Raw genomic sequence first — 26,751 nt, 5'->3', positions numbered from 1 at the left:
GAGATAGATAAGAAATGTATGGATAGATATAATATAAAAACTATTCACACTTACACAATACAGTGGGAAGCGGTCAACACCCACTGAGAGGCGATAAGGGACCCTCCACATATATGATAATAGCCGTGTCCTGGCAGGAGGTACTGCACACTGACTTGCCATGGCCATTCTCCCGGCACAGCGTCTGTGCCATTAACTGTACGGCTGAACACCATTGGAGAACCACAGACCGACCCGGCCGCTCGAGAATCGGGGGAGGAAACGTCTGGAGGAGAAGAAGAAATGTCTATAAAATCTCTACAGATGGGAGAAGTGTAATCCAAGAAGATGTGTATTGTGATTGTCCTCACCGGGGACAGCAGGGACCATGTAGGACTTGTCACAGTCAATAGATGGATTGGAGAAGCTTCCTACATTGTGAGGTGTCAGCTCTGGTACGTAGCTCTGGATCCAGGAGATGTAGGTCGGCACCATGGCGTACACCGCAGCACGCTCAATATCAGTACAACCGTACCCCCAACTTATAACACCGGCCTGGTACCAGACCCCCCGCACTTCATACATGAGCGGACCCCCGGAGTCAGTCTGGAAGATAACAATGGTCACATGTCAGCAACTCAGGATCAGACGATCACATGACATAAAACTGTGCAATTACATGACTACTACCCCCATACATCTCCTATAATAATCATCACATTACATGACTACTACCCCCATACATCTCCTATAATAATCATCACATTACATGACTACTACCCCCATACACCTCCTATAATAATCACATTACATGACTACTACCCCCATACACCTCCTATAATAATCATCACATTACATGAATACTACCCCCATACACCTCCTATAATAATCATCACATTACATGACTACTACCCCCATACACCTCCTATAATAATAATCACATTACATGACTACTACCCCAATACACCTCCTATAATAATCATCACATTACATGAATACTACCCCCATACACCTCCTATAATAATCATCACATTACATGACTACTACCCCCATACACCTCCTATAATAATAATCACATTACATGACTACTACCCCCATACATCTCCTATAATAATCATTACATGACTACTATCCCCATACACCTCCTATAATAATCATTACATGACTACTACCCCCATACACCTCCTATAATAATCACATTACATGACTACTACCCCCATACATCTCCTATAATAATCATTACATTACATGACTACTACCCCCATACATCTCCTATAATAATCATCACATTACATGACTACTACCCCCATACATCTCCTATAATAATCACATTACATGACTACTACCCCCATACATCTCCTATAATAATCATCACATTACATGACTACTACCCCCATACACCTCTTATAATAATCACATTACATGACTACTACCCCCATACATCTCCTATAATAATCATCACATTACATGACTACTACCCCCATACATCTCCTATAATAATCATCACATTACATGACTACTACCCCCATACATCTCCTATAATAATCACATTACATGACTACTACCCCCATACACCTCCTATAATAATCACATTACATGACTACTACCCCCATACATCTCCTATAATAATCCCATTACATGACTACTACCCCCATACACCTCCTATAATAATCACATTACATGACTACTACCCCCATACACCTCCTATAATCATCACATTACATGACTACTACCCCCGTACATCTCCTATAATAATCACATTACATGACTACTACCCCCATACATCTTCTATAATAATCATCACATTACATGACTACTACCCCCATACACCTCCTATAATAATCATCACATTACATGACTACTACCCCCATACACCTCCTATAATAATCACATTACATGACTTCTACCCCCATACATCTCCTATAATAATCATCACATTACATGACTACTACCCCCATACATCTCCTATAATAATCATTACATTACATGACTACTACCCCCATACACCTCCTATAATAATCATCACATTACATGACTACTACCCCCATACATCTCCTATAATAATCATTACATTACATGACTACTACCCCCATACATCTTCTATAATAATCATCACATTACATGACTACTACCCCCATACACCTCCTATAATAATCATCACATTACATGACTACTACCCCCATACACCTCCTATAATAATCATCACATTACATGAATACTACCCCCATACACCTCCTATAATAATCACATTACATGACTACTACCCCCATACACCTCCTATAATAATCACATTACATGACTACTACCCCATACATCTCCTATAATAATCATCACATTACATGACTACTACCCCCATACACCTCCTATAATCATCACATTACATGACTACTACCCCCATACATCTCCTATAATAATCATCACATTACATGACTACTACCCCCATACATCTCCTATAATAATCATTACATTACATGACTACTACCCCCATACATCTCCTATAATAATCATCCCATTACATGACTACTACCCCCATACATCTCCTATAATAATCATCACATTACATGACTACTACCCCCATACATCTCCTATAATAATCATTACATTACATGACTACTACCCCCATACATCTCCTATAATAATCACATTACATGACTACTACCCCCATACACCTCCTATAATAATAATCATTACATTACATGACTACTACCCCCATACACCTCCTATAATAATCATCACATTACATGACTACTACCCCCATACACCTCCTATAATAATCATCACAATACATGACTACTACCCCCATACACCTCCTATAATAATCATCACATTACATGACTACTACCCCCATACATCTCCTATAATAATCATCACATTACATGACTACTACCCCCATACATCTCCTATAATAATCATCACATTACATGACTACTACCCCCACACATCTCCTATAATAATCACATTACATGACTACTACCCCCATACATCTCCTATAATCATCACATTACATGACTACTACCCCCATACATCTCCTATAATCATCACATTACATGACTACTACCCCCATACATCTCCTATAATAATCATCACATTACATGACTACTACCCCCATACACCTCCTATAATAATCATCACATTACATGACTACTACCCCCATACACCTCCTATAATAATCACATTACATGACTACTACCCCCATACACCTCCTATAATAATCACATTACATGACTACTACCCCCATACATCTCCTATAATAATCATTACATGACTACTACCCCATACATCTCCTATAATAATCACATTACATGACTACTACCCCCATACACCTCCTATAATAATCACATTACATGACTACTACCCCCATACATCTCCTATAATAATCATTACATGACTACTACCCCATACATCTCCTATAATAATCACATTACATGACTACTACCCCCATACATCTCCTATAATAATCATCACATTACATGACTACTACCCCCATACACCTACTATAATCATCACATTACATGACTACTACCCCCATACATCTCCTATAATAATCATCACATTACATGACTACTACCCCCATACACCTCCTATAATCATCACATTACATGACTACTACCCCCATACATCTCCTCTAATAATCATCACATTACATGACTACTACCCCCATACATCTCCTATAATAATCATCACATTACATGACTACTACCCCCATACACCTCCTATAATAATCATTACATGACTACTACCCCCATACATCTCCTATAATCATCACATTACATGACTACTACCCCCATACATCTCCTATAATAATCATCACATTACATGACTACTACCCCCATACACCTCCTATAATCATCACATTACATGACTACTACCCCCATACATCTCCTATAATAATCAACACATTACATGACTACTACCCCCATACACCTCCTATAATAATCACATTACATGACTACTACCCCCATACATCTCCTATAATAATCATCACATTACATGACTACTACCCCCATACATCTCCTATAATAATAATCACATTACATGACTACTACCCCCATACACCTCCTATAATAATCATCACATTACATGACTACTACCCCCATACATCTCCTATAATAATCACATTACATGACTACTACCCCCATACATATCCTATAATAATCACATTACATGACTACTACCCCCATACATCTCCTATAATAATCATCACATTACATGACTACTACCCCCATACACCTCCTATAATAATAATCACATTACATGACTACTACCCCCATACACCTCCTATAATAATCATCACATTACATGACTACTACCCCCATACATCTCCTATAATAATCATCACATTACATGACTACTACCCCCATACATCTCCTATAATAATAATCACATTACATGACTACTACCCACATACACCTCCTATAATAATCATTACATTACATGACTACTACCCCCATACATCTCCTATAATAATCATCACATTACATGACTACTACCCCCATACACCTCCTATAATAATCACATTACATGATTACTACCCCCATACATCTCCTATAATAATCATCACATTACATGACTACTACCCCCATACATCTCCTATAATAATCACATTACATGACTACTACCCCCATACACCTCCTATAATAATCATCACATTACATGACTACTACCCCCATACATCTCCTATAATAATCACATTACATGACTACTACCCCCATACACCTCCTATAATAATCATCACATTACATGACTACTACCCCCATACATCTCCTATAATAATCATCACATTACATGACTACTACCCCCATACATCTCCTATAATAATAATCACATTACATGACTACTACCCCCATACACCTCCTATAATAATAATCACATTACATGACTACTACCCCCATACATCTCCTATAATAATCACATTACATGACTACTACCCCCATACATCTCCTATAATAATCATCACATTACATGACTACTACCCCCATACATCTCCTATAATAATCATCACATTACATGACTACTACCCCCATACATCTCCTATAATAATAATCACATTACATGACTACTACCCCCATACACCTCCTATAATAATCACATTACATGACTACTACCCCCATACATCTCCTATAATAATCATCACATTACAAGACTACTACCCCCATACATCTCCTATAATAATCACATTACATGACTACTACCCCCATACACCTCCTATAATAATAATCATCACATTACATGACTACTACCCCCATACATCTCCTATAATAATCACATTACATGACTACTACCCCATACATCTCCTATAATAATCATCACATTACATGACTACTACCCCCATACATCTCCTATAATAATCACATTACATGACTACTACCCCCATACATCTCCTATAATAATCACATTACATGACTACTACCCCCATACATCTCCTATAATAATCATCACATTACATGACTACTACCCCCATACATCTCCTATAATAATCATCACATTACATGATTACTACCCCCATACACCTCCTATAATCATCACATTACATGACTACTACCCCTATACATCTCCTATAATAATCATCACATTACATGACTACTACCCCCATACATCTCCTATAATAATCACATTACATGACTACTACCCCCATACATCTCCTATAATAATCATCACATTACATGACTACTACCCCCATACATCTCCTATAATAATAATCACATTACATGACTACTACCCCCATACATCTCCTATAATAATCACATTACATGACTACTACCCCCATACATCTCCTATAATAATCACATTACATGACTACTACCCCCATACATCTCCTATAATAATCACATTACATGACTACTACCCCCATACATATCCTATAATAATCACATTACATGACTACTACCCCCATACATCTCCTATAATAATCATCACATTACATGACTACTACCCCCATACACCTCCTATAATAATAATCACATTACATGACTACTACCCCCATACATCTCCTATAATAATCATCACATTACATGACTACTACCCCCATACACCTCCTATAATAATCATCACATTACATGACTACTACCCCCATACATCTCCTATAATAATCACATTACATGACTACTACCCCCATACATCTCCTATAATAATCATCACATTACATGACTACTACCCCCATACACCTCCTATAATAATCATTACATTACATGACTACTACCCCCATACATCTCCTATAATAATCACATTACATGACTACTACCCCCATACACCTCCTATAATAATCATCACATTACATGACTACTACCCCCATACATCTCCTATAATAATCATCACATTACATGACTACTACCCCCATACACCTCCTATAATAATAATCACATTACATGACTACTACCCCCATACACCTCCTATAATAATCATCACATTACATGACTACTACCCCCATACACCTCCTATAATAATAATCACATTACATGACTACTACCCCCATACACCTCCTATAATAATCATCACATTACATGACTACTACCCCCATACATCTCCTATAATAATAATCACATTACATGACTACTACCCCCATACACCTCCTATAATAATCACATTACATGACTACTATCCCCATACATCTGCTATAATAATCACATTACATGACTACTACCCCCATACACCTCCTATAATAATCATCACATTACATGACTACTACCCCCATACATCTCCTATAATAATAATCACATTACATGACTACTACCCCCATACATCTCCTATAATAATAATCACATTACATGACTACTACCCCCATACACCTCCTATAATAATCATCACATTACATGACTACTACCCCCATACACCTCCTATAATAATAATCACATTACATGACTACTACCCCCATACATCTCCTATAATAATCATCACATTACATGACTACTACCCCCATACACCTCCTATAATAATCATCACATTACATGACTACTACCCCCATACATCTCCTATAATAATCATTACATGACTACTATCCCCATACACCTCCTATAATAATCATCACATTACATGACTACTACCCCCATACATCTCCTATAATAATCACATTACATGACTACTACCCCCATACACCTCCTATAATAATCATCACATTACATGACTACTACCCCCATACACCTCCTATAATAATCATCACATTACATGACTACTACCCCCATACATCTCCTATAATAATCCTCACATTACATGACTACTACCCCCATACATCTCCTATAATAATCATCACATTACATGACTACTACCCCCATACATCTCCTATAATAATAATCACATTACATGACTACTACCCCCATACATCTCCTATAATAATCATTACATGACTACTATCCCCATACACCTCCTATAATAATCATCACATTACATGACTACTACCCCCATACATCTCCTATAATAATCATTACATGACTACTATCCCCATACACCTCCTATAATAATCATCACATTACATGACTACTACCCCCATACATCTCCTATAATAATCACATTACATGACTACTACCCCCATACACCTCCTATAATAATCATCACATTACATGACTACTACCCCCATACACCTCCTATAATAATCATCACATTACATGACTACTACCCCCATACATCTCCTATAATAATCCTCACATTACATGACTACTACCCCCATACATCTCCTATAATAATCATCACATTACATGACTACTACCCCCATACATCTCCTATAATAATCATCACATTACATGACTACAACCCCCATACATCTCCTATAATAATCACATTACATGACTACTACCCCCATACATCTCCTATAATAATCATCACATTACATGACTACTACCCCCATACATCTATAATAATCATCACATTACATGACTACTACCCCCATACATCTCCTATAATAATCATCACATTACATGACTACTACCCCCATACATCTCCTATAATCATCACATTACATGACTACTACCCCCATACATCTCCTATAATAATAATCATCACATTACATGACTACTACCCCCATACACCTCCTATAATAATCATCACATTACATGACTACTACCCCCATACATCTCCTATAATAATCACATTACATGACTACTACCCCCATACACCTCCTATAATAATCATCACATTACATGACTACTACCCCCATACATCTCCTATAATAATCATCACATTACATGACTACTACTCCCATACACCTCCTATAATAATCACATTACATGACTACTACCCCCATACATCTCCTATAATAATCATCACATTACATGACTACTACCCCCATACACCTCCTATAATAATCATCACATTACATGACTACTACCCCCATAGATCTCCTATAATAATCATCACATTACATGACTACTACCCCCATACACCTCCTATAATAATCACATTACATGACTACTACCCCCATACACCTCCTATAATAATCATCACATTACATGACTACTACCCCCATACATCTCCTATAATCATCACATTACATGACTACTACCCCCATACATCTCCTATAATAATCATTACATTACATGACTACTACCCCCATACATCTCCTATAATAATCACATTACATGACTACTACCCCCATACATCTCCTATAATAATCACATTACATGACTACTACCCCCATACACCTCCTATAATAATCATCACATTACATGACTACTACCCCCATACATCTCCTATAATAATCATCACATTACATGACTACTACCCCCATACATCTCCTATAATAATCACATTACATGACTACTACCCCCATACATCTCCTATAATAATCATCACATTACATGACTACTACCCCCATACACCTCCTATAATAATCATCACATTACATGACTACTACCCCCATACATCTCCTATAATAATCATCACATTACATGACTACTACCCCCATACATCTCCTATAATAATAATCACATTACATGACTACTACCCCCATACATCTCCTATAATAATCACATTACATGACTACTACCCCCATACATCTCCTATAATATTCACATTACATGACTACTACCCCCATACATCTCCTATAATAATCACATTACATGACTACTACCCCCATACATCTCCTATAATAATCATCACATTACATGACTACTACCCCCATACATCTCCTATAATCATCACATTACATGACTACTACCCCCATACACCTCCTATAATAATCATCACATTACATGACTACTACCCCCATACATCTCCTATAATAATCATCACATTACATGACTACTACCCCCATACATCTCCTATAATAATCATCACATGACTACTACCCCCATACATCTCCTATAATCATCACATTACATGACTACTACCCCCATACATCTCCTATAATAATCATCACATTACATGACTACTACCCCCATACATCTCCTATAATCATCACATTACATGACTACTACCCCCATACACCTCCTATAATAATCATCACATTACATGACTACTACCCCCATACATCTCCTATAATAATCACATTACATGACTACTACCCCCATATATCTCCTATAATAATCACATTACATGACTACTACCCCCATATATCTGCTAAAATAATCACATTACATGACTACTACCCCCATACATCTCCTATAATCATCACATTACATGACTACTACCCCCATACATCTCCTATAATAATCATCACATTACATGACTACTACCCCCATACATCTCCTATAATAATCATTACATGACTACTACCCCCATACACCTCCTATAATAATCATTACATGACTACTACTCCCATACACCTCCTATAATAATCATCACATTACATGACTACTACCCCCATACACCTCCTATAATAATCACATTACATGACTACTACCCCCATACGTCTCCTATAATAATCATCACATTACATGACTACTACCCCCATACATCTCCTATAATAATCATCACATTACATGACTACTACCCCCATACATCTCCTATAATAATCACATTACATGACTACTACCCCCATACACCTCCTATAATAATCATCACATTACATGACTACTACCCCCATACATCTCCTATAATAATCATTACATGACTACTACCCCCATACACCTCCTATAATAATCACATTACATGACTATTACCCCCATACATCTCCTATAATAATCATCACATTACATGACTACTACCCCCATACATCTCCTATAATCATCACATTACATGACTACTACCCCCATACATCTCCTATAATCATCACATTACATGACTACTACCCCCATACATCTCCTATAATCATCACATTACATGACTACTACCCCCATACATCTCCTATAATAATCATCACATTACATGACTACTACCCCCATACATCTCCTATAATAATCATCACATTACATGACTACTACCCCCATACATCTCCTATAATAATCATCACATTACATGACTACTACCCCCATACATCTCCTATAATAATCATCACATTACATGACTACTACCCCCATACATCTCCTATAATAATCATCACATTACATGACTACTACCCCCATACACCTCCTATAATAATCATCACATTACATGACTACTACCCCCATACACCTCCTATAATAATCATCACATTACATGACTACTACCCCCATACACCTCCTATAATAATCACATTACATGACTACTACCCCCATACATCTCCTATAATAATCATTACATTACATGACTACTACCCCCATACACCTCCTATAATCATCACATTACATGACTACTACCCCCATACATTGTTACGCCGAGCGCTCCGGGTCCCCGCTCCTCCCCGGAGCGCTTGCTTCTCTCTCGCTACCGCAGCGCTCCGGGCAGCTCCACTGACCCGGTGCGCTGCGATACCGTCTCCAGCCGGGATGCGATTCGCGATGCGGGTAGCGCCCGCTCGCGATGCGCATCCCGGCTCCCGTACCTGACTCGCTCTCCGTCTGTGCTGTCCCGGCGCGCGCGGCCCCGCTCCCTAGGGCGCGCGCGCGCCGGGTCTCTGCGATTTAAAGGGCCACTGCGCCGCTGATTGGCGCAGTGGTTCCAATTAGTGTGTTCACCTGTGCACTCCCTATTTATACCTCACTTTCACTCCCTCGCCGGATCTTGTTGCCATTGTGCCAGTGAAAGCGTTTCCTTGTGTGTTCCTAGCCTGTGTTCCAGACCTCCTGCCGTTGCCCCCGACTACGATCCTTGCTGCCTGCCCCGACCTTCTGCTACGTCCGACCTTGCTTCTGTCTACTCCCTTGTACCGCGCCTATCTTCAGCAGTCAGAGAGGTTGAGCCGTTGCTAGTGGATACGACCTGGTCACTACCGCCGCAGCAAGACCATCCCGCTTTGCGGCGGGCTCTGGTGAAAACCAGTAGTGACTTAGAACCGATCCACTAGCACGGTCCACGCCAATCCTTCTCTGGCACAGAGGATCCACTACCTGCCAGCCGGCATCGTGACAGTAGATCCGGCCATGGATCCCGCTGAAGTTCCTCTGCCAGTTGTCGCCGACCTCACCACGGTGGTCGCCCAGCAGTCACAACAGATAGCGCAACAAGGCCAACAGCTGTCTCAACTGACCGTTATGCTACAGCAGCTACTACCACAGCTTCAGCAATCATCTCCTCCGCCAGCTCCTGCACCTCCTCCGCAGCGAGTGGCCGCTTCTGGTCTACGACTATCCTTGCCGGATAAATTTGATGGGGACTCTAAATTCTGCCGTGGCTTTCTTTCCCAATGTTCCCTGCACTTGGAGATGATGTCGGACCAGTTTCCTACTGAAAGGTCTAAGGTGGCTTTCGTAGTCAGCCTTTTGTCTGGAAAAGCTCTGTCATGGGCCACACCGCTCTGGGACCGCAATGACCCCGTCACTGCCTCTATACACTCCTTCTTCTCGGAAATTCGAAGTGTCTTTGAGGAACCTGCCCGAGCCTCTTCTGCTGAGACTGCCCTGTTGAACCTGGTCCAGGGTAATTCTTCCGTTGGCGAGTACGCCGTACAATTCCGTACTCTTGCTTCAGAATTATCCTGGAATAATGAGGCCCTCTGCGCGACCTTTAAAAAAGGCCTATCCAGCAACATTAAAGATGTTCTGGCCGCACGAGAAATCCCTGCTAACCTACATGAACTCATCCATCTTGCCACTCGCATTGACATGCGTTTTTCCGAAAGGCGTCAGGAGCTCCGCCAGGATATGGACTTTGTTCGCACAAGGCGTTTTTTCTCCCCGGCTCCTCTCTCCTCTGGTCCCCTGCAATCCGTTCCTGTGCCTCCCGCCGTGGAGGCTATGCAGGTCGACCGGTCTCGCCTGACACCTCAAGAGAGGACACGACGCCGCATGGAGAATCTCTGCCTGTACTGTGCCAGTACCGAACACTTCCTGAAGGATTGTCCTATCCGTCCTCCCCGCCTGGAAAGACGTACGCTGACTCCGCACAAAGGTGAGACAGTCCTTGATGTCTACTCTGCTTCTCCACGTCTTACTGTGCCTGTGCGGATATCTGCCTCTGCCTTCTCCTTCTCCACTATGGCCTTCTTGGATTCCGGATCTGCAGGAAATTTTATTTTGGCCTCTCTCGTCAACAGGTTCAACATCCCAGTGACCAGTCTCGCCAGACCCCTCTACATCAATTGTGTAAACAATGAAAGATTGGACTGTACCATACGTCTCCGCACGGAGCCCCTTCTAATGTGCATCGGACCTCATCACGAGAAGATTGAATTGTTGGTCCTCCCCAATTGCACTTCCGAAATCCTCCTTGGACTACCCTGGCTTCAACTCCATTCCCCAACCCTGGATTGGTCCACTGGGGAGATCAAGAGTTGGGGGCCCTCTTGTTTCAAGGACTGCCTAAAACCGGTTCCCAGTACCCCTTGCCGTGACTCTGTGGTTCCCCCTGTAACCGGTCTTCCTAAGGCCTATATGGACTTTGCGGATGTTTTTTGCAAAAAACAAGCTGAGACTCTACCTCCTCACAGGCCTTATGATTGTCCTATTGACCTCCTCCCGGGCACTACTCCACCCCGGGGCAGAATCTATCCTCTGTCCGCCCCAGAGACTCTTGCTATGTCGGAGTACATCCAGGAAAATTTAAAAAAAGGCTTTATCCGTAAATCCTCCTCTCCTGCCGGAGCCGGATTTTTCTTTGTGTCCAAAAAAGATGGCTCTCTACGTCCTTGCATTGACTACCGCGGTCTTAATAAAATCACGGTAAAGAACCGCTACCCCCTACCCCTCATCTCTGAACTCTTTGATCGCCTCCAAGGCGCCCACATCTTTACCAAACTGGACTTAAGAGGTGCTTATAATCTCATCCGCATCAGAGAGGGGGATGAATGGAAAACGGCATTTAACACTAGAGATGGACACTTTGAGTATCTGGTCATGCCCTTTGGCCTGTGCAACGCCCCTGCCGTCTTCCAAGACTTTGTTAATGAAATTTTTCGTGATCTCTTATACTCCTGTGTTGTTGTATATCTGGACGATATCCTGATTTTTTCTGCCAATCTAGAAGAACACCGCCAGCATGTCCGTATGGTTCTTCAGAGACTTCGTGACAATCAACTTTATGCCAAGATAGAGAAATGTCTGTTTGAATGCCAATCTCTTCCTTTCCTAGGATACTTGGTCTCTGGCCAAGGACTACAAATGGATCCAGACAAACTCTCTGCCGTCTTAGATTGGCCACGCCCCTCCGGACTCCGTGCTATCCAACGTTTTTTGGGGTTCGCCAATTATTACAGGCAATTTATTCCACATTTTTCTACCGTTGTGGCCCCTATCGTGGCTTTAACCAAAAAAAATGCCAATCCCAAGTCTTGGCCTCCTCAAGCGGAAGACGCCTTTAAACGGCTCAAGTCTGCCTTTTCTTCGGCTCCTGTGCTCTCCAGACCTGACCCATCTAAACCCTTCCTATTGGAGGTTGATGCCTCCTCTGTAGGAGCTGGAGCGGTCCTTCTACAAAAAAATTCTTCTGGGCATGCTGTTACTTGTGGTTTTTTTTCTAGGACCTTCTCTCCGGCGGAGAGGAACTACTCCATCGGGGATCGAGAGCTTCTAGCCATTAAATTAGCACTTGAGGAATGGAGGCATCTGCTGGAGGGATCAAGATTTCCAGTTATTATTTACACCGATCACAAGAACCTCTCCTATCTCCAGTCTGCCCAACGGCTGAATCCTCGCCAGGCCAGGTGGTCTCTGTTCTTTGCCCGATTTAATTTTGAAATTCACTTTCGGCCTGCCGATAAGAACATTAGGGCCGATGCTCTCTCTCGTTCCTCGGATGCCTCGGAAGTTGAACTCTCTCCGCAACACATCATTCCTCCTGACTGCCTGATTTCCACTTCTCCAGCCTCCATCAGGCAAACTCCTCCAGGGAAGACCTTCGTCACTCCACGCCAACGCCTCGGAATCCTCAAATGGGGTCACTCCTCCCATCTCGCAGGCCATGCGGGCATCAAGAAATCTGTGCAACTCATCTCTCGCTTCTATTGGTGGCCGACTCTGGAGACGGATGTCGTGGACTTTGTGCGAGCCTGCACTGTCTGTGCCCGGGATAAGACTCCTCGCCAGAAGCCCGCTGGTTTTCTTCATCCTCTGCCTGTCCCCGAACAGCCTTGGTCTCTGATTGGTATGGATTTTATTACAGACCTACCCCCATCCCGTGGCAACACTGTTGTTTGGGTGGTCGTTGATCGATTCTCCAAGATGGCACATTTCATCCCTCTTCCTGGTCTTCCTTCAGCGCCTCAGTTGGCTAAACAATTTTTTGTACACATTTTTCGTCTTCACGGGTTGCCCACACAGATAGTCTCGGATAGAGGCGTCCAATTTGTGTCAAAATTCTGGAGGGCTCTCTGTAAACAACTCAAGATTAAATTAAACTTTTCTTCTGCATATCATCCTCAATCCAATGGACAAGTAGAAAGAATTAACCAGGTCTTGGGTGATTATTTACGACATTTTGTTTCCTCCCGCCAGGATGATTGGGCAGATCTTCTACCATGGGCCGAATTCTCGTATAACTTTAGAGTCTCTGAATCTTCCTCCAAATCCCCATTTTTCGTGGTGTACGGCCGTCACCCTCTTCCCCCCCTCCCTACTCCCTTGCCCTCTGGTTTGCCCGCTGTAGATGAAGTGACTCGTGATCTTTCCACCATATGGAAAGAGACCCAAGATTCTCTTTTACAGGCTTCATCTCGCATGAAAAAGTTTGCCGATAAGAAAAGAAGAGCTCCCCCCATTTTTGCTCCCGGAGACAAGGTATGGCTCTCCGCTAAATATGTCCGCTTTCGTGTCCCCAGTTACAAACTGGGTCCACGCTATCTTGGTCCTTTCAAAGTCTTGTGCCAAATTAATCCTGTCTCTTACAAACTTCTTCTTCCTCCTTCTCTCCGTATTCCTAATGCCTTTCATGTCTCTCTTCTTAAACCACTCATCATCAACCGTTTCTCTCCCAAATTAGTTTCTCCCACTCCTGTCTCCGGTTCTTCTGACGTCTTCTCAGTGAAAGAGATACTGGCCTCCAAGACGGTCAGAGGAAAAAGGTTCTTTTTAGTGGATTGGGAGGGCTGTGGACCTGAAGAGAGATCCTGGGAACCTGAGGACAACATCCTAGACAAAAGTCTGCTCCTCAGGTTCTCAGGCTCTAAGAAGAGGGGGAGACCCAAGGGGGGGGGTACTGTTACGCCGAGCGCTCCGGGTCCCCGCTCCTCCCCGGAGCGCTCGCTTCTCTCTCGCTACCGCAGCGCTCCGGGCAGCTCCACTGACCCGGTGCGCTGCGATACCGTCTCCAGCCGGGATGCGATTCGCGATGCGGGTAGCGCCCGCTCGCGATGCGCATCCCGGCTCCCGTACCTGACTCGCTCTCCGTCTGTCCTGTCCCGGCACGCGCGGCCCCACTCCCTAGGGCGCGCGCGCGCCGGGTCTCTGCGATTTAAAGGGCCACTGCGCCGCTGATTGGCGCAGTGGTTCCAATTAGTGTGTTCACCTGTGCACTCCCTATTTATACCTCACTTCCCCTTCACTCCCTCGCCGGATCTTGTTGCCATTGTGCCAGTGAAAGCGTTTCCTTGTGTGTTCCTAGCCTGTGTTCCAGACCTCCTGTCGTTGCCCCTGACTACGATCCTTGCTGCCTGCCCCGACCTTCTGCTACGTCCGACCTTGCTTCTGTCTACTCCCTTGTACCGCGCCTATCTTCAGCAGTCAGAGAGGTTGAGCCGTTGCTAGTGGATACGACCTGGTCACTACCGCCGCAGCAAGACCATCCCGCTTTGCGGCGGGCTCTGGTGAATACCAGTAGTGACTTAGAACCGGTCCGCTAGCACGGTCCACGCCAATCCCTCTCTGGCACAGAGGATCCACTACCTGCCAGCCGGCATCGTGACAGTCATCTCCTATAATAATCACATTACATTACTACTACCCCCATACACCTCCTATAATAATCACATTACATTACTACTACCCCCATACACCTCCTATAATAATCATCACATTACATGACTACTACCCCCATACATCTCCTATAATAATCATCACATTACATGACTACTACCCCCATACACCTCCTATAATAATCACATTACATGACTACTACCCCATACATCTCCTATAATAATCATCACATTACATGACTACTACCCCCATACATCTCCTATAATAATCACATTACATGACTACTACCCCCATACATCTCCTATAATAATCATCACATTACATGACTACTACCCCCATACACCTCCTATAATAATCACCACATTACATTACTACTACCCCCATACATCTCCTATAATAATCACATTACATGACTACTACCCCCATACATCTCCTATAATAATCATCACATTACATGACTACTACCCCCATACATCTCCTATAATAATCACATTACATGACTACTACCCCCATACACCTCCTATAATAATCACATTACATGACTACTACCCCCATACATCTCCTATAATAATCACATTACATGACTACTACCCCCATACATCTCCTATAATAATCACATTACATGACTACTACCCCCATACACCTCCTATAATAATCATCACATTACATGACTACTACCCCCATACATCTCCTATAATAATCATCACATTACATGACTACTACCCCCATACATCTCCTATAATAATCATCACATTACATGACTACTACCCCCATACATCTCCTATAATAATCACATTACATGACTACTACCCCCATACACCTCCTATAATAATCACATTACATGACTACTACCCCCATACATCTCCTATAATAATCATCACATTACATGACTACTACCCCCATACATCTCCTATAATAATCATCACATTACATGACTACTACCCCCATACATCTCCTATAATAATCATCACATTACATGACTACTACCCCCATACATCTCCTATAATAATCACATTACATGACTACTACCCCCATACATCTCCTATAATAATCACATTACATGACTACTACCCCCATACATCTCCTATAATAATCACATTACATGACTACTACCCCCATACACCTCCTATAATAATCATCACATTACATGACTACTACCCCCATACACCTCCTATAATAATCACATTACATGACTACTACCCCCATACATCTCCTATAATAATCACATTACATGACTACTACCCCCATACATCTCCTATAATAATCATCACATTACATGACTACTACCCCCATACATCTCCTATAATAATCATTACATGACTACTACCCCCATACATCTCCTATAATCATCACATTACATGACTACTACCCCCATACATCTCCTATAATAATCACATTACATGACTACTACCCCCATACACTCCTATAATAATCACATTACATGACTACTACCCCCATACACCTCCTATAATAATCACATTACATGACTACTACCCCCATACATCTCCTATAATAATCACATTACATGACTACTACCCCCATACATCTCCTATAATAATCATCACATTACATGACTATTACCCCCATACACCTCCTATAATAATCACATTACATGACTACTACCCCCATACATCTCCTATAATAATCATCACATTACATGACTACTACCCCCATACATCTCCTATAATAATCATCACATTACATGACTACTACCCCCATACATCTCCTATAATAATCATCATTACATGACTACTACCCCCATACACCTCCTATAATATTCAATCACATTACATGATTACTACCCCCATACATCTCCTATAATAATCATCACATTACATGACTACTACCCCCATACATCTCCTATAATAATCATCACATTACATGATTACTACCCCCCATACATCTCCTATAATAATCATCACATTACATGACTACTACCCCCATACACCTCCTATAATAATCATCACATTACATGACTACTACCCCCCATACATCTCCTATAATAATCACATTACATGACTACTACCCCCATACATCTCCTATAATAATCACTATTACATGACTACTACCCCCATACACCTCCTATAATCATCACATTACATGACTACTACCTCCATACATCTCCTATAATAATCATCACATTACATGACTACTACCCCCATACACCTCCTATAATAATCACATTACATGACTACTACCCCCATACATCTCCTATAATAATCACATTACATGACTACTACCCCCATACATCTCCTATAATAATCATCACATTACATGACTACTACCCCCATACATCTCCTATAATAATCATCACATTACATGACTACTACCCCCATACACCTCCTATAATAATCATCACATTACATGACTACTACCCCCATACATCTCCTATAATAATCACATTACATGACTACTACCCCCATACACCTCCTATAATAATCACATTACATGACTACTACCCCCATACACCTCCTATAATAATAATCATCACATTACATGACTACTACCCCCATACACCTCCTATAATAATAATCATCACATTACATGACTACTACCCCCATACATCTCCTATAATAATCATCACATTACATGACTACTACCCCCATACATCTCCTATAATAATCACATTACATGACTACTACCCCCATACATCTTCTATAATAATCACATTACATGACTACTACCCCCATACACCTCCTATAATAATCATCACATTACATGACTACTACCCCCATACATCTCCTATAATAATCACATTACATGACTACTACCCCCATACATCTCCTATAATAATCACATTACATGACTACTACCCCCATACATCTCCTATAATCATCACATTACATGACTACTACCCCCATACATCTCCTATAATAATCATCACATTACATGACTACTACCCCCATACATCTCCTATAATAATCACATTACATGACTACTACCCCCATACACCTCCTATAATAATCACATTACATGACTACTACCCCCATACACCTCCTATAATAATCACATTACATGACTACTACCCCCATACATCTCCTATAATAATCACATTACATGACTACTACCCCCATACATCTCCTATAATAATCATCACATTACATGACTACTACCCCCATACATCTCCTATAATAATCATCACATTACATGACTACTACCCCCATACACCTCCTATAATAATCATCACATTACATGACTACTACCCCCATACATCTCCTATAATAATCACATTACATGACTACTACCCCCATACACCTCCTATAATAATCACATTACATGACTACTACCCCCATACATCTCCTATAATAATCATCACATTACATGACTACTACCCCCATACACCTCCTATAATAATCATCACATTACATGACTACTACCCCCATACATCTCCTATAATAATCATCACATTACATGACTACTACCCCCATACATCTCCTATAATAATCATTACATGACTACTACCCCCATACATCTCCTATAATAATCATCACATTACATGACTACTACCCCCATACACCTCCTATAATAATCATTACATTACATGACTACTACCCCCATACACCTCCTATAATAATCATCACATTACATGACTACTACCCCCATATATCTGCTATAATAATCACATTACATGACTACTACCCCCATACATCTCCTATAATAATCATCACATTACATGATTACTACCCCCATACACCTCCTATAATAATCCTCACATTACATGACTACTACCCCCATACATCTCCTATAATAATCATCACATTACATGACTACTACCCCCATATATCTGCTATAATAATCACATTACATGACTACTACCCCCATACATCTCCTATAATAATAATCACATTACATGACTACTACCCCCATACATCTCCTATAATAATCATGACATTACATGACTACTACCCCCATACATCTCCTATAATAATCATCACATTACATGACTACTACCCCCATACACCTCCTATAATAATAATCACATTACATGACTACTACCCCCATACATCTCCTATAATAATCACATTACATGACTACTACCCCCATACATCTCCTATAATAATCATCACATTACATGACTACTACCCCCACACATCTCCTATAATAATCATCACATTACATGACTACTACCCCCATACATCTCCTATAATAATCATCACATTACATGACTACTACCCCCATACACCTCCTATAATAATCATCACATTACATGACTACTACCCTCATACACCTCCTATAATCATCACATTACATGACTACTACCCCCACACATCTCCTATAATAATCATCACATTACATGACTACTACCCCCATACACCTCCTATAATAATCACATTACATGACTACTACCCCCATACATCTCCTATAATAATCACATTACATGACTACTACCCCCATACATCTCCTATAATAATCATCACATTACATGACTACTACCCCCATACATCTCCTATAATAATCATCACATTACATGACTACTACCCCCATACATCTCCTATAATATTCATCACATTACATGACTACTACCCCCATACATCTCCTATAATAATCACATTACATGACTACTACCCCCATACATCTCCTATAATAATCATCACATTACATGACTACTACCCCCATACATCTCCTATAATAATCATCACATTACATGACTACTACCCCCATACATCTCCTATAATAATCATCACATTACATGACTACTACCCCCATACATCTCCTATAATAATCACATTACATGACTACTACCCCCATACATCTCCTATAATAATCATCACATTACATGACTACTACCCCCATACAATTCTATAATAATCATCACAATACATGACTACTACCCCCATACACCTCCTATAATAATCATCACATTACATGACTACTACCCCCATACATCTCCTATAATAATCACATTACATGACTACTACCCCCATACATCTCCTATAATAATCACATTACATGACTACTACCCCCATACACCTCCTATATAATCATCACATTACATGACTACTACCCCCATACATCTCCTATAATAATCACATTACATGACTACTACCCCCATACATCTCCTATAATAATCACATTACATGACTACTACCCCCATACATCTCCTATAATAATAATCACATTACATGACTACTACCCCCATACACCTCCTATAATAATCATCACATTACATGACTACTACCCCCATACACCTCCTATAATAATCATCACATTACATGACTACTACCCCCATACACCTCCTATAATAATCACATTACATGACTACTACCCCCATACATCTCCTATAATAATCATCACATTACATGACTACTACCCCCATACATCTCCTATAATAATCACATTACATGACTACTACCCCCATACATCTCCTATAATAATCATCACATTACATGACTACTACCCCCATACATCTCCTATAATAATCACATTACATGACTACTACCCCCATACATCTCCTGTAATAATCACATTACATGACTACTACCCCCATACATCTCCTATAATAATCATCACATTACATGACTACTACCCCCATACATCTCCTATAATAATCATCACATTACATGACTACTACCCCCATACATCTCCTATAATAATCACATTACATGACTACTACCCCCATACATCTCCTATAATAATCAGCACATTACATGACTACTACCCCCATACATCTCCTATAATAATCATCACATTACATGACTACTACCCCCATACATCTCCTATAATAATCACATTACATGACTACTACCCCCATACATCTCCTGTAATAATCACATTACATGACTACTACCCCCATACATCTCCTATAATAATCATCACATTACATGACTACTACCCCCATACATCTCCTATAATAATCACATTACATGACTACTACCCCCATACATCTCCTATAATAATCACATTACATGACTACTACCCCCATACATCTCCTATAATAATCACATTACATGACTACTACCCCCATACACCTCCTATAATAATCATCACATTACATGACTACTACCCCCATACACCTCCTATAATAATCACATTACATGACTACTACCCCCATACATCTCCTATAATAATCACATTACATGACTACTACCCCCATACATCTCCTATAATAATCACATTACATGACTACTACCCCCATACACCTCCTATAATAATCATCACATTACATGACTACTACCCCCATACACCTCCTATAATAATCATCACATTACATGACTACTACCCCCATACATCTCCTATAATAATCATCACATTACATGACTACTACCCCCATACATCTCCTATAATAATCACATTACATGACTACTACCCCCATACATCTCCTATAATAATCATCACATTACATGACTACTACCCCCATACACCTCCTATAATCATCACATTACATGACTACTACCCCCATACATCTCCTATAATAATCACATTACATGACTACTACCCCCATACATCTCCTATAATAATCACATTACATGACTACTACCCCCATACACCTCCTATAATAATCATCACATTACATGACTACTACCCCCATACACCTCCTATAATAATCATCACATTACATGACTACTACCCCCATACATCTCCTATAATAATCATCACATTACATGACTACTACCCCCATACATCTCCTATAATAATCACATTACATGACTACTACCCCCATACACCTCCTATAATAATCACATTACATGACTACTACCCCCATACACCTCCTATAATAATCATCACATTACATGACTACTACCCCCATACATCTCCTATACTAATCATCACATTACATGACTACTACCCCCATACATCTCCTATAATAATCATCACATTACATGACTACTACCCCCATACATCTCCTATAATAATCATCACATTACATGACTACTACCCCCATACACCTCCTATAATAATCACATTACATGACTACTACCCCCATACATCTCCTATAATAATCAGCACATTACATGACTACTACCCCCATACACCTCCTATAATAATCATCACATTACATGACTACTACCCCCATACACCTCCTATAATAATCACATTACATGACTACTACCCCCATACATCTCCTATAATAATCATCACATTACATGACTACTACCCCCATACATCTCCTATAATAATCACATTACATGACTACTACCCCCATACATCTCCTATAATAATCACATTACATGACTACTACCCCCATACATCTCCTATAATAATCACATTACATGACTACTACCCCCATACATCTCCTATAATAATCATCAAATTACATGACTACTACCCCCATACATCTCCTATAATAATCACATTACATGACTACTACCCCCATACATCTCCTATAATAATCATCACATTACATGACTACTACCCCCCATACATCTCCTATAATCAACACATTACATGACTACTACCCCCATACATCTCCTATAATAATCATCACATTACATGACTACTACCCCCATACACCTCCTATAATAATCACATTACATGACTACTACCCCCATACATCTCCTATAATAATCATCACATTACATGACTACTACCCCCATACATCTCCTATAATAATCACATTACATGACTACTACCCCCATACATCTCCTATAATAATCATCAAATTACATGACTACTACCCCCATACATCTCCTATAATAATCACATTACATGACTACTACCCCCATACATCTCCTATAATAATCATCACATTACATGACTACTACCCCCATACATCTCCTATAATCAACACATTACATGACTACTACCCCCATACATCTCCTATAATAATCATCACATTACATGACTACTACCCCCATACATCTCCTATAATAATCACATTACATGACTACTACCCCCATACACCTCCTATAATAATCATCACATTACATGACTACTACCCCCATACACCTCCTATAATAATCACATTACATGACTACTACCCCCATACATCTCCTATAATCATCACATTACATGACTACTACCCCCATACATCTCCTATAATAATCATAACATTACATGACTACTACCCCCATACATCTCCTATAATCATCACATTACATGACTACTACCCCCATACATCTCCTATAATAATCATCACATTACATGACTACTACCCCCATACACCTCCTATAATAATCATCACATTACATGACTACTACCCCCATACACCTCCTATAATAATCACATTACATGACTACTACCCCCATACATCTCCTATAATCATCACATTACATGACTACTACCCCCATACATCTCCTATAATAATCATCACATTACATGACTACTACCCCCATACATCTCCTATAATCATCACATTACATGACTACTACCCCCATACATCTCCTATAATAATCATAACATTACATGACTACTACCCCCATACATCTCCTATAATAATCATCACATTACATGACTACTACCCCCATACATCTCCTATACTAATCATCACATTACATGACTACTACCCCCATACATCTCCTATAATATTCATCACATTACATGACTACTACCCCCATACATCTCCTATAATAATCATCACATTACATGACTACTACCCCCATACATCTCCTATAATAATCATCACATTACATGACTACTACCCCCATACATCTCCTATAATAATCACATTACATGACTACTACCCCCATACATCTCCTATAATAATCACATTACATGACTACTACCCCCATACACCTCCTATAATAATCATCACATTACATGACTACTACCCCCATACACCTCCTATAATAATCACATTACATGACTACTACCCCCATACACCTCCTATAATAATAATCACATTACATGACTACTACCCCCATACACCTCCTATAATAATCATCACATTACATGACTACTACCCCCATACACCTCCTATAATAATCATCACATTACATGACTACTACCCCCATACATCTCCTATAATAATCACATTACATGACTACTACCCCCATACATCTCCTATAATAATCATCACATTACATGACTACTACCCCCATACATCTCCTATAATAATCATCACATTACATGACTACTACCCCCATACACCTCCTATAATAATCACATTACATGACTACTACCCCCATACATCTCCTATAATAATCACATTACATGACTACTACCCCCATACATCTCCTATAATAATCATCACATTACATGACTACTACCCCCATACATCTCCTATAATAATCACATTACATGACTACTACCCCCATACATCTCCTATAATAATCATCACATTACATGACTACTACCCCCATATATCTCCTATAATAATCACATTGCATGACTACTACTCCCATACATCTCCTATAATAATCACATTACATGACTACTACCCCCATACATCTCCTATAATAATCATTACATTACATGACTACTACCCCCATACATCTCCTATAATAATCATCACATTACATGACTACTACCCCCATACATCTCCTATACTAATCATCACATTACATGACTACTACCCCCATACACCTCCTATAATAATAATCACATTACATGACTACTACCCCCATACATCTCCTATAATAATCACATTACATGACTACTACCCCCATACATCTCCTATAATAATCACATTACATGACTACTACCCCCATACATCTCCTATAATAATCATTACATTACATGACTACTACCCCCATACATCTCCTATAATAATCATCACATTACATGACTACTACCCCCATACACCTCCTATAATAATCACATTACATGACTACTACCTCCATACACCTCCTATAATAATCATCACATTACATGACTACTACCCCCATACATCTCCTATAATAATCACATTACATGACTACTACCCCCATACATCTCCTATAATAATCATCACATTACATGACTACTACCCCCATACATCTCCTATAATAATCACATTACATGACTACTACCCCCATACATCTCCTATAATAATCACATTACATGACTACTACCCCCATACATCTCCTATAATAATCACATTACATGACTACTACCCCCATACATCTCCTATAATAATCATTACATGACTACTACCCCCATACATCTCCTATAATAATCATCACATTACATGACTACTACCCCCATACATCTCCTATAATAATCATCACATTACATGACTACTACCCCCATACACCTCCTATAATAATAATCACATTACATGACTACTACCCCCATACATCTCCTATAATAAACATCACATTACATGACTACTACCCCCATACATCTCCTATAATAATCACATTACATGACTACTACCCCATACATCTCCTATAATAATCATCACATTACATGACTACTACCCCCATACATCTCCTATAATAATCATCACATTACATGACTACTACCCCCATACATCTCCTATAATAATCACATTACATGACTACTACCCCCATACATCTCCTATAATAATCACATTACATGACTACTACCCCCATACATCTCCTAT

General features: G+C 40.0%; 1 protein-coding gene across 1 annotated transcript in view; it reads right to left on the bottom strand.

Annotated features, from left to right (window-relative positions):
• Nucleotides 1–26,751, bottom strand: part of LOC130285359 (transmembrane protease serine 9-like) — a gene marked incomplete at its 3' end in the record, with an annotated part of 54,688 nt that overhangs the window by 1,855 nt on the left and 26,082 nt on the right. Inside the window, exons 2-3 of the mRNA XM_056536719.1 lie at nucleotides 351–585; nucleotides 55–265 (exon numbers count right to left, since the gene is read on the bottom strand). Of these exons, the coding sequence (XP_056392694.1) occupies nucleotides 55–265; nucleotides 351–585 (446 nt within the window). The remainder of the gene's footprint in view (nucleotides 1–54; nucleotides 266–350; nucleotides 586–26,751) is intronic.

Source organism: Hyla sarda, chromosome 8, assembly GCF_029499605.1.
Source record: "Hyla sarda isolate aHylSar1 chromosome 8, aHylSar1.hap1, whole genome shotgun sequence".
NCBI classification, from domain to species: Eukaryota; Metazoa; Chordata; class Amphibia; order Anura; family Hylidae; genus Hyla; species Hyla sarda.
Note: the sequence above shows the minus strand (reverse complement) of the source record. Positions and strands in the feature narration are given on the sequence as shown.